The sequence below is a fragment of the Macrotis lagotis genome, chromosome X (assembly GCF_037893015.1).
Source record: "Macrotis lagotis isolate mMagLag1 chromosome X, bilby.v1.9.chrom.fasta, whole genome shotgun sequence".
NCBI classification, from domain to species: domain Eukaryota; kingdom Metazoa; phylum Chordata; class Mammalia; order Peramelemorphia; family Peramelidae; genus Macrotis; species Macrotis lagotis.
The window spans coordinates 154,618,741-154,631,240 of record NC_133666.1 but is presented as its reverse complement, the minus strand read 5'-3'; the positions used below and the strand labels follow the sequence as shown (position 1 = coordinate 154,631,240).

Here is a 12,500-nt window from a genome sequence, read left to right as displayed (position 1 = left end):
TATAAAGAAATAGCTACAGGATAAATTGGAGGCTGACTGAGAGGGAAGGTTTGTTAGAAGTTCTGGGAAAAGCTTCTTGCAGTAGAACTTGAGTTGAAGCTTAAAGGAAACCAAGGAAGGTAGGGCGTGGAAATCGAGAGGCAGTATATTTCAAATATGAGAATGGTCAGTGATAATGCTTGGAGTCCAGTGGTGCATTATCATGTTCAAGGATCATGAGGCCCAACTTACAACATCCTAGAATACAATAGGGGGTAAAGGAGACAGGGAATGACGCATGAGATGGACTGGATGGGTAGGTAGGGGCCAGTTTATAAAGGATTTTTTATATTTGAATCTCTATCTTGGAAAGCCATAATAGTTAATGAATAGGGAAATGTGATATGATGTATGGTAAAACCTGTCCTTTAGGATTATCAGTTTGACAGCTGAGTGAGAATACATTGGAGCAGGGAGACATAAGCAGACTATTACAAAAGTTCAGGCATAAGGTGACAAGGGCCGAAATTAAGATGGTGGCAGAATCAGACTAGAGGGATATAAGAAATAAGATATAAGAAATCTTACAAAGATAGAAACAATTGGACTGGCAATTGATTGACTGGGGAAGAGTGAGAGAGTGAGGATTTGAGGATGACACCTTGAGCAAAGGTAGCCAGAAAGATTGTGTGGTACTTTTGATGTGTGTCTTTTTTGTCCTAATATGAACTAAGAGAGATTAGGTAAGCTAGAACCTTAACTACAACAGGACAAATATAATGAAGTGCTTATAAAATGCCAAAAAACATAGGAATAATGGATCTTTCCTTAAAAACTCTTAAGTTGTTAATTTCTGAAATCAGGAACTAACTGTATGTAATAGTGATAAAATGGAAATCTTCAGGGATAAAGCCTAATGTCCTACTCACTATTATTATTTGATTCTGTACTAGAAATAAGACATGAAAAAAATTGAGGATTGGCAAAGAGGAAACAGATAATAAATGATGTTGTATTTAGAGAATCCTAAAGAACCAACTAAAAATTATTTGAAATAATAACTTCAGCAAAGTTGCAGGACATAAAAGTTAAGCCCATATAAATCATCCAGCATTTAAAAGTGTTATAATTTTTCTTTTCCTCATGAATTTTGTTGATATTTAAAAACACATAGGAAACAAATTCTTGATAGTCTACCTGTCAGTTCACACACCAAAGGATTATAAGAAAGTAACTGTACAACATTCATTATATATATATATATATATATATATATATATATATATATATATATATATAAAGTTAGCTAATAATTGGAGAAATACTGATTATTTCTGTGAAGTTGAACAAATCTTCCTAAATTTATTTAGTTCCATTTCTGTAAAAATTCCAGTAGAGAGCTAGGGAAAAAACCATTCATTTAGAACAACAAAAAGTCATGATTCTTTAAGGGAAATTAATGAGAAAGCATTGGGAAGGAATGAAGTGTAGCAGTACTAGATATCAAAATAATATAAAGCAGAAATCATTAAAACAGTTTGGGTACTGATTAAGAACTGAAGAGGTCAATCAGTGCAGCAGATGTTTATATACAGAAGCAAATGAGCACAGTAGCCTAGTGCTTGATAAATCCAAAGATTCCATTTATTGTTTGTATAAAATCTTGTTTTTCTTCAAAATGGAGAGAAGAAATGGAACTGCACTCTTGACAGACCAACATCTCCTACCATATAAAAGATAAGCTCCAAATAGACATGTAACTGATATCTTAATTTTTCAAGTCTGAGTAGAGAAAGAGTTCATGAATAGGCATCAAAAGACAAATAGAAAACTTAGAAAACTCTTTGAAGCAAGTTGCTTTGATAAAGTCATTTCTAAGATTTATTGATTCAAATATATAACAATAATTACCACTCCTAATGAATTAATTGTCAAGGGATCTAAGCACAAAGTTTTGAGAGGAAACGATCTAAGTTCTCAGCACATTTTAAAACCAAAAAAAAAAACCCAACTCAATTGTTAATAATTAGAAAAAATATAAATTAAAGGAATTTTGAATTTCCACTTCACACTCATCAAACTGACAAAGTTGACCAAGGGGGTAAAAAAAATGACTAATTCTAATAGGAGCTGTGAGAAAACAGATGCTCTGGTAGCAGTTTTGATTTATAGACCCCAGGGTTATGAAACTATTCATACTCTCTCGATGACTCCAGTGTACCACTACTAGGTCTAAACCTTAAAGAGGAAAAGGCTCTGTGTATACAAAAATATAATAGTTCTTTTTTCTGGAGGGGAAACCTGAAAACTAAGGGGTGTCCACTAATTGGGGAATGGTTGAGCAAATCATGGTATTTAAATATCATAGAATACTTTTGTACTGTTAAAAATGAAGGGAATGAGGGGCAGCTAGGTGGTGTAGTGGATAAAGCACTGGCCCTGGAGTCAGGAGTACCTGAGTTCAAATCCCGTCTCAGACATTTAGTAATTACCTAGCTGTGTGACCTTGGGCAAGCCACTTAACCCCATTTGCCTTGCAAAAACCTAAAAAAAAACAACTGAGGTCAAGGAAGATAAGTGATCTGGTCTTACATATGAGAGTTAAAATTTGAACCTAGGTCCTCAGATTCCAGAGTCAATGCACTTTTTCACATGCTGCCTTTTAATGAAGTTCTTTATGAAATAAACAAAATATAAAAATAAACAAAACCAGGAAAATGACATACACATTGACAATAAATATGAATGGAAAGAACTGCAATACCTTGCATTGTTTATGACAGTCTTGATTAAGGTTGGTCTTGGAGAAGAGAAGGAAAAAATGTACCTTCCTCCCTTCTTTGCAGAAGTGGGTATAATTGTAGAATCTGATACAAAGAGAAACTGAAACCCAAAGTCCCAAGGACAGTGATATATTTGCAAGGCCTAGTGGTTGCCAACAAATCAAGTCATTTGCCCTGACAAAGAAGGGTTTTACATAATTGCTTTTATAGTAGTAAAACTGGAACCAGAAAATTACAGAATCTAGAGAAACTTGTTTTGATTGTATTTCAGTTAGATGAGAACAGGTCACTTAATTTGCACTTTAGGCTGGGTACATCCTACAACAGTGTAGATGTAATTTATTACTATTGCCAATATCCAGAGTACAGACATGTTAGGTACTTACCAGGGCATTTTGGAGGAGGAACATTTATTTAACTGGTCAAGATACTATGCTAGTCACTTTATCATGAGAGTATTATGTTAGCTGAATATGCTGTTACTGAGGTAAACATGATCAAAATGTTAATTGAACACAGAGCTAAACAGAAGGGTCAGAATTGAGAAACTGGGAAACGTGATCATGATTATTTGGAGAAGCCTTAACAAGGGAAACACTGTTTTATTCAAGGCAAAAGGGATAGTTAATAGCTAATTGAAGCTCCACTTTGTTCATAGGGTTCAAAATTATTTAAGTGGGAAATTTTCCCATTAAGAAAAAAGTAGCTCAATGACAGACCCAAATCAAGAGAATCCTTCCTTTGCCTTTATAAGGTTGCTCTCTCAATTTTCTCCCAAAGGCAAACATCCACCATGGGACATGCAACTCCTGAAAGAGTGCATAATTGACTTAGCAATCTTATAAGTATACCTGAAATCAAATTCTGAAATATATAAATTAATGTTCTATCCACAAAATTCTGCTGAAAATATCAAAACTTGATTAATTGGGTTAACTAGGTGGCACAGTGGGTAGAGCACTGGCCCTGGAGTCAGTCAGACCTGAGTTCAAATTCAGTTCTCATACACTTAATAATTGCCTAGCTGCGTGACCTTGGGCAAATCACTTAACCCCATTGTCTTCAAAATAACTTCATTAATCGTGTTAGAGTAGGAATTACAATTGTTGTATCTTTGTAAAATAACCAATAGCCTTAGCTCAAATTATTGGTGTTCACTAACAGAAATTTTCATATATTTCTACTAATTGTTTGAAATAAAATTCACCATATACATATAATGTTCTAAAGTATATTTAAATAATGATAGGTTTTAACATTTAGATATACAACTACCCCTCTTTGATCTGCTCTGTTGAGAAAATAAGGGGTAGGACAGCTGGCCACTTTAGGTGAAGTTCAGAATCCAGTTAGAGTTAGAAATTTTTAACTCGATGAGTAAGTTAAGTTAAAGGAGTGTCCAGGCTTCGCCATCATATAAAATGAAATACAGATTAAGTAACATCTAAAACTCAGTGTAGAGTTATATAAAATATGGAGTAATTGCATTCAATTAAAAGGTAATAATAATAATTCATTTATATTGTGTTTACAACACGCCAGACTTTTTTCTAGTTCTTAAACTTTCTGGCCACTTTCAGAGACTTGCTTTCTGTAGTTTAGAATGCTTAATTTTTTATTACTTGGACCTGTTGTGCTAATTTATATTATATTTATGTTTTCCTTTTAGGAGACTAGTGGAAAACATAACTCACTGAATATTTAATAGTTTTATTCTTGCTTTTTTTTTTTACCAGTTTCAGTTCATAAAATACTAAATTTACTCTAGCCCTAGGATATCAGTTTGTTCCATTTCAGAGTAACTTTACCCCAAGCACAGTTACAAATTTAGAGCACAACTCTGATTGGGAGGTCCTCATATCAAGTCAAAAGAATTTAAGAGAAAAGGCAACTTCCAAAGACTCTCATTACATTTCATTTTCATAATTCAATATAGCAAGAGTAGCTTCTCTAGCAGCATTTTACAGTATTTTAGAAAAATTTCATATAAGAATACATATTAAAAGGCATATTCTCTTAATTAGAAGAGAATTCATATTTCTAATCATATCTAATGTTTTTTAAAATTTCACAATACAAGAAAAACTAGTAATCTGAAGAATTGCCATGTTTGCCTTTTAAAAACATGTCAAACTTCTCAAGTTCTATTCAGCTAGATAAACTCTAAATTAACCCTTCTTAGGAAATCATTCACATTATCTTTGTGTTATTTAATCCGGACCCCAGTAACAAGTCAACATTTTTATACTATACTAAACACTTTGGCATCATTTATTCTGCCAACTACTCTAAGATATATAGTATCACCATTCTACCTGAAAAGAAGATTGATTAAATCCTATATTATACCAAATTCAGTTTTCTTTATATGTAAAATGGGAATAATATCCCAGTTGCAAAACAATTTTCAATCAAGTGCTAATTGATTTTCAGTTACTAATGGCAATATTTTAATATAATTTCCCCCAGAATCCTATTTCAATTTTTCATATGCAGAAATTTGTGGTAGCACTCCAAACTTCCCATAACTATTTATTTTGTTAAATCACTTAAAGTCAAATCCTTTTATTTTGCTTACTTACACTTTAAGCAAAATTTGATGTTTGAAATATGTATTACAAAGTCCACAACTTAAAAAATGATCCTGAGACAGTAATTGCTGAGATTCCCTGAACAGTAAACACTACATCAGCTGTGAATAAAACAATTAAATGGAAATTAAACAGCAGTACCTTTGACTGAAATGTACTAGTGTATTTGTACAAATTCTTTGACTTTAAAAAAAAAAAAGACTCCCTTTTACCAGCAATTTGATAGTGGAGCAGATTGTTCTCCCTCAAAATACTGTGATTTGTATTCTAGATTTGTACTTTGGATAATGTATAATTTAGTTTCCATTCTAAGCTTTGTTTATTCTACAAGATGTTTATTTTAGTACTCGATACAATTGGGCAAGGAACCACCCTGATAGAATAAATAAAAAATAAAAATAAAAAAATAAAAAAAATTCTTTGGTTTCAGAAATTTTGTATTTCATACAAAATTGTGTTATGTATAATTGTAATATTTATATGCTTTTAATTTCATCTTTTTTTATAAGCACACCTTCCACATTAGTGAGCAGACAGTGAAATTACTCTTACAGTTTTGGCAAGCAGTCCATTTGAGCCACCTCTAAGGGCTAAAGAAGTATCTGATTTGTAAAGTTTTCCCTTTGCACATTGAATTTTAGGAATCAAATTGAATCTTTAAAGATAAATTGATCTTACAAAGTAGCAATTGTGGTGGACAGTGATATATTTTCTTTGAATCAAGAGTTTCAGAATGTATTTTACTTCTGCCAAGTTTAGTAAAGGCAAAATGTAAATACTTTTGAATATTCCAAGTCATTTCAAAGGAGGTAACAAAGTTCATTTAATAATCGCTGCTACCTTTTAAAATAAAACTTAAGAATAAGAGTTGAATAAATAGTCTTGACCTATTTATCTAAACTTCCATGGTAGCCAAATTGTTTGATTATTTACTATTTCATTTATTTCCTTTGGTGTAGACCTTTTATTCAGCATCAGATAAGACTTAGTTTTCATCTGAGCCTCATTGGTTTTAACTATATTAATTACTTTTTAAAGTATTCTTTAAGACATGCTTTTGCTGGTGTTTATTGATATTAGGGAAAAAAATCATTGTATTTACCTTACAAGCAGGCCTGGGGAAAAGTAATCCTATCCAAATATTATTAGTACTTTTATCTTATAGTTTTATGTTATAAAATATTATTTCATAGTAGAATAATTTGTGGAAAACTTATATGGTTCATTACTGCTTATTTTTATACTGGGGTATCTTTTATTCAGAGTCATGTAAAAATAAGGTGAAAGAGATTTTCCTGCTCTGTTAAATGCAAAGTTATATTTGAAGCTTAAAGCTGAAGCCTGGACTCTACTCTTAAGATTCTTAGGTTTGTAGAGGCATTAATGGTTACTAGGCCTTACCTTAGACTGGGCATACTTTTCTAATATTTTAGTTGATTTTTCTCTCTAGTAGCTGTATGGGCACACATTGTTTAGCTCTTTAGATTTTTTCATATTAAATATCTGATGCAAGCATAAAGAGCTCTGGCACTTAATATCTTTGGCTGTGGTTAGGTCATGTCACCCTCTGAGCTTCTTAGGTCAGCTATAAAATAGGAATAATAATGCTTGAATTATCAACCTCATAGGGTTGTTGTGATTACTCAAATCAGGTAATTTATGTGTGTTTTACAGATCTTCAAGCATTATAAAGTCAGCTATTGTTTATTACTGTTATTAGTGGCTGACTCCTGAGAAAATAGAAATATCTCACATTTCTTCTCAGTTTTTTGTGGCTTTGTCACTCTTTCCTGTTTTCATTTTAAATCTCAGGTTGTCCTCCCAAAAAACCTCAATATTGTCTTTACTCCAACTCTTTTCTTGATATCTTAGTTTATACTCCTTCCTGGCCACCAAATAGAGGAGTATAAGGGATACTTTTGTGCAAATGTTTTAGGGAGCTTGGTTATGTTCTTTAGACATTCTCGATATTTTTTTCAATTTTATTTGGGTTTCATTGCCTTTCTTTTTATAAGAATTTATTTATTCTTATGTAATTTTGAACTTGATGTAGGATTTACAGAGTTCTTTACAAATATTATCTCATTTGATCCTTGCAACAACCCTGTAAGGTAAGTGCTATTATCGCTTTTTTTAATAAATGAAAAAACAAAGACTGAGTGAATTTATGCCCTTTTCTCAGGGTCACAAAGCTAATAACTATCTGAGAACTCCTATGATATCCCCTGCTGTCCCCTCGCCTGGCTTCTGACTCTTTCTTGATATATGTGTGTATACACACACATATAAAATTGAATATTGTCAACTACTTTATATTGCTACCAATTCTGCAGAGTGCTCTGAAATAAAGGGGCAGCTAGATGTGTGGGGTGGATAGAGGGCAAGGCCTAGAGTGGGTTGATGAAGAGTCAAATATAACCAGGCACTCTGAAATGAATAGTTTCTTTAAGTCAAAATGTTTGAGCACCTCCTCAAACCAGGGAAACTGTTGAGCTAAGTTAACAATTTCAAAAATTTGAAAAAATTATATTTAAGCCATTCATTGCTTTGGTGTGGATAAGACATTGAAATTTTTCATGCCATGTGAATTAATCAAATTGACAAAACTTCTTTGTGAGATGATGCATGTCATTACCTAGAGATGGTATGTTCTAAAAACTTTATTGTAAGGGGCAGATAGGTGGCACAGTGGATAGAGCTCTGGAGTCAGGAGGACCTGAGTTCAAATTTGAACTCACACACTTAATAATTACCTAGCTCTGTGACCTTGGGCAAGTCAGTTAACCCCATTGCCTTGCAAAAAACTAATAACAATAATAATAATGTGTAAAATTGCATTCCTGAAGTGGTATATTATGTGTGTATATATATATATATATATATGTGTGTGTGTGTGTGTGTGTATATGTATACAGAAAACATCGAAGCAACGTGGGACCCAGCAAACCTATTTCTCAACCCCGGAGAAACATTGTAGGATGTAGAATTCAACATGGATGGAAGGAAGGGAGTGGACCTGTAACTCAGTGGAAAGGGACAGTTCTGGATCAGGTTCCTGTAAATCCTTCTCTCTATCTTATAAAATATGATGGATTTGACTGTGTTTATGGACTAGAACTTCACAAAGATGAACGAGTTTCAGCACTTGAAGTCCTTCCTGACAGAGTTGGTAAGTTATTTTGTTGTATGTATGTAGTATACTTTGAAGGTAGACATAGGTAATTACTTTGAGGAGTATACCTCCAAGTGTACTTATGCATCCTTATTTTTTGAACTAATTAAAAAATTAAGCACTCCTCTTCTGATTTCCTCAGTTAAATCTTAGAGCTCCTTTGTAAGTCCTGTGGTTTCTGTAGTCCTTAGGGTATAGTGCTCTGAGCAATTAGATTACAGTCTTCAGGTCATTTTAAAAAATGGCTAATTGAACAGTAAAAGAGTCTTTGTTGAATGATTCCAACAAATAAGTAAATAGAGATTTTAAGTATTTAAGTGCTTACCAATCTTGTAAGATATTGTGAAATGTTCTAGACATACAAAGAACAATTGAAAAACAGTGGTGGCCCACAAAGAGTTTGCTTTCTTACTGGATTTGGGGCTAGAAAAGGAAAATTTTAATCCAGGTCATAATATAATATTTAGTTTTGAAGAATTTTCAAGAGTCTTTTTTTTAACTGCTTTACAATTACATTTTGATGAATTATTAGCAACCTAGTTTATTTAATCAGCTGAATAATTCTATCATTGACTCATTTAATATTACTCTCTTTGTTAAAGAATAGTGAGCATCTAAAGAACAATGTCTCTACTGTTTTGTTATTTTTTTTCCTACGTGATAATCTTTACTGATGAGGTGTTTATTTCCACTACTTTTGGATGGCTGTTGTTGCCAGAAATTGATTCATTCTAATGTGCATTAGTCACTCACAGTTCTGCCTTCTTGGGCCCAGTGAAACAAATCAAACCACTGCTCTAGGCAACCACCCTACAAGTATTGGAGGACAATGATAGCATACCTTTTTTTAAAAAAAAAACTTTTTGTTATTTTTATGCTTTGCATCTTTTAGTGTTTTATTTAATAGCTTTAACTTAAAAATAATTGGTAATTTAACAGTACAGGCATTTAGAATTAGACTTAAGGTGTGCATGATGTGTTTATATAAAATATCTTATTATGAATTTTCAAAAAGCATCCCAACAACAATAGAATTTGTAAATGTATAAAATTTGTCTGTAAAGTAGTGACTGGTTTGTTAAAAATGAGTATTGTTGATTTTAGAATAAGTCACTTATTTCATGATAGTTATGTTGTATTCTTTTGAACTCTCAGTGATAATAAACTTTTATTGCTGGGTTCGATTGGAAACAAAGTCATTCAGTTCTATATCTGATGAATAAGAAAGTTGGGTAATTACATTTTAAATTTAATTATTTCCAGGAAGTCAGAGCATTGTCTAAAGTAACTCCTTTGACATTGTACTGGTATTAAAGACAGAATTTCTACAGAAGCTTCATTTGCTTCTTTCTTTTGATACATAACTTCTCCTGAACATAGTCATACCTATCTCTCTGCCTCACAGGATGGTAGAGTGCTTAAAGGATTTGATAAATTTGAATTATTATTACTTCTAAAGACTTCCTGCTGAAGATTTAGAGAGTTTTTCCCAAAACATCTTGGAAATTACATGTTCCTTAACTACTTTGTCAAAAATGTAATTTGTATGTTATTACTATCTTCTTGATTCCTTCAACATTAGTTAAAAACACTTGTCAAGAGTTCATCATGGCCCGTTCTGATAAGGCTGCTAGCGTAAGACCTGCTGCAACATAAAATCTATAGTGCAGATGATGCCTATTGTGATTATCTTCCTTTTGCTTCTAAAAGCTGTATATGAGTCTCATTACACTGTAATCACATAAACTCAAAGAAGATAAATCTCTTATGCAGATTAAAATATACTGTCTAAATTCTTCATTATTTGAAAATCTTAGCACTTAATATTAAATCTGTAATTCAAAAAGTACAATGAATTGTCAGTTCTTTGCAGTCGTTGAAAGTAATGTAGGTTATGTATTGTTGCAAATTGCAGACGTTAATCTTGAAAATATAATTTGGGAAGGGGAAAAGGAAGAGAAGGAAATTTATTTCCCTAAGTTGCTATTTTAAAATTAATGTCCAGACTATAGAACTAGAAGGAAGTTAGGCATTCTCGGATCTAACATTTCAAACTGCTGGAAAGATAAAATTAGATTAATTTTAATAGTATGTAACAATCCTTAAAAATCTGTTTGAATTGTTCTAATGTATTGAAAGAACTTTGTCAAGGAATTTTAAATTTAATTTATTAAGAAATTTAATTTTTTTACCCTATCACATAACAAATTTGGAAGTATGTAAAAGTAATATTTTAAACTACATATTGTTTTTAAACCAGTTAAAACAACTGAGGGAATGTTTTAAATTCAGAAATGAATAAAGAAAAACATTCAACTTCAGGTAGACTCTTAGTAAGACAAACTCTCAAAAAGTATTCAGTAAAATGTACATTATAAAATTTTGATGTTTTTCAGCATCTTCTCGAATCAGTGATGCCCATTTGGCAGATACAATGATTGGAAAAGCAGTGGAACATATGTTTGAGACAGAGGATGGCTCAAAGGACGAATGGAGGGGAATGGTCTTAGCTAGAGCTCCTATAATGAACACGTGGTTTTATATTACCTATGAGAAAGATCCTGTCTTGTACATGTACCAGCTTTTAGATGATTATAAAGAAGGTGACCTCCGTATCATGCCAGATTCTAGTAAGTATCTGAGAAGTTTTTATTTGCTTTTCTTGGTTTGGGTAAAAAAAAAATTACTAAAGTAAGATTTAAAAAATAACCAGCTTGGATATCAAATATGTTTTGTTTTTAAAGGACAAAGACTTTTCAACTCATGCTATATAAGAAGCTAGTACACACTCTAAAAACATTTGAGTAAAACTTAAATAGCATGATTGCTGCTGATTATACAGGTCATTTTTTTCAACTTTTGTAATTTAACAGTTAACAAAAAAGACTGTGCTTTGACTTTGATAAATAGGATATATATGTTTGAGTTTGAGTTGTATTGCCTTTTTAGCAGTGTTTTTTATGATGTTATTCTAATTTTGCATATTATTATTTCTGCTGTTTTCCCTTAACCCATTATTTCAGTAATCTATTATATTTCTGTACATAAGTTTTATTTTTTCTTCCATTTCCTAATTGTAAAGCACATATTTTGTTTCAACTTTTTGTTATCACAAATAATACTGTTATAAATATTTTTGTATATACAAGTCTTTTCTTTCTATCTTTTATGTCCTTTGAGTATACCTGGGAGTGAGATCTCTGAATTTTTTTTTTTTTTTTTTTTTTTTTAGTTTTTTGCAAGGCAGTGGAGTTGGCTTGCCCAAAGCCACACAGCTAGGTAATTATTAAATGTCTGAGGCTGGATTTGAACTCAGGTACTCCTGACTCCAGGGCCAGTGCTCTATCCACTGTGCCACCTAGCTGCCCCTAGATTTCTGAATTTTTAAAGAGAGTGGACAGTTTTTGAAAACTTAATTTTTTATTTTGACTTAGCAGATACATTTCATAATTTTTATATACATTTTCCTCCTAATTAGTAATAAATACTTTGAATAGCCAGGACTTTTGGATCTATCTGATTTTTGGAATAAAAAAAAATCTGCTTTTTATATGAAAGTTACAGCAAGAACAGGTTTATTGGAAAACTTGCCATCTCACTATTCAGAGCACCATTAAAATGGTGCTTTGGGTCACAGGGCCCTCAGATATTATGTGATTTTGTTTATAGTTAGCCTTTCTTATAAGTAACCCTTCTTTTTTTCTTAATTAGATATCAGAATCTCATCTCAGGTGTAAGTCCCTGAGGCTTTGTTTGGGGGAGCAAGGGAAAGGATTGTTTTCTTTTCATACATTCTGAACCAGCAGTGGAGCACAGACAGCACAGGTTAATATTTAATAGTTAAAGGCATTAAGTAAAAAAATTTTCCAACTGGCACAGCTAATGATAACTTATCAGTCTTTGGCCAAACAATATCATAGCTACTTGAAAAGAATTAGAATTCTATATTTAACTTTTATCAGATTTCTGATGCAA

At 32.1% G+C, this 12,500-nt stretch overlaps 1 protein-coding gene across 10 annotated transcripts in view; it reads left to right on the top strand.

Annotated features, from left to right (window-relative positions):
• Positions 1-12,500, top strand: part of SPIN1 (spindlin 1) — a 109,761-nt gene that overhangs the window by 81,171 nt on the left and 16,090 nt on the right. For all 10 annotated transcript variants that reach the window (XM_074201548.1, XM_074201552.1, XM_074201547.1 and 7 more), the window contains 2 exons: positions 8,269-8,522; positions 10,922-11,155. In XM_074201548.1, coding sequence (XP_074057649.1) covers positions 8,269-8,522; positions 10,922-11,155 — 488 coding nt within the window. The remainder of the gene's footprint in view (positions 1-8,268; positions 8,523-10,921; positions 11,156-12,500) is intronic.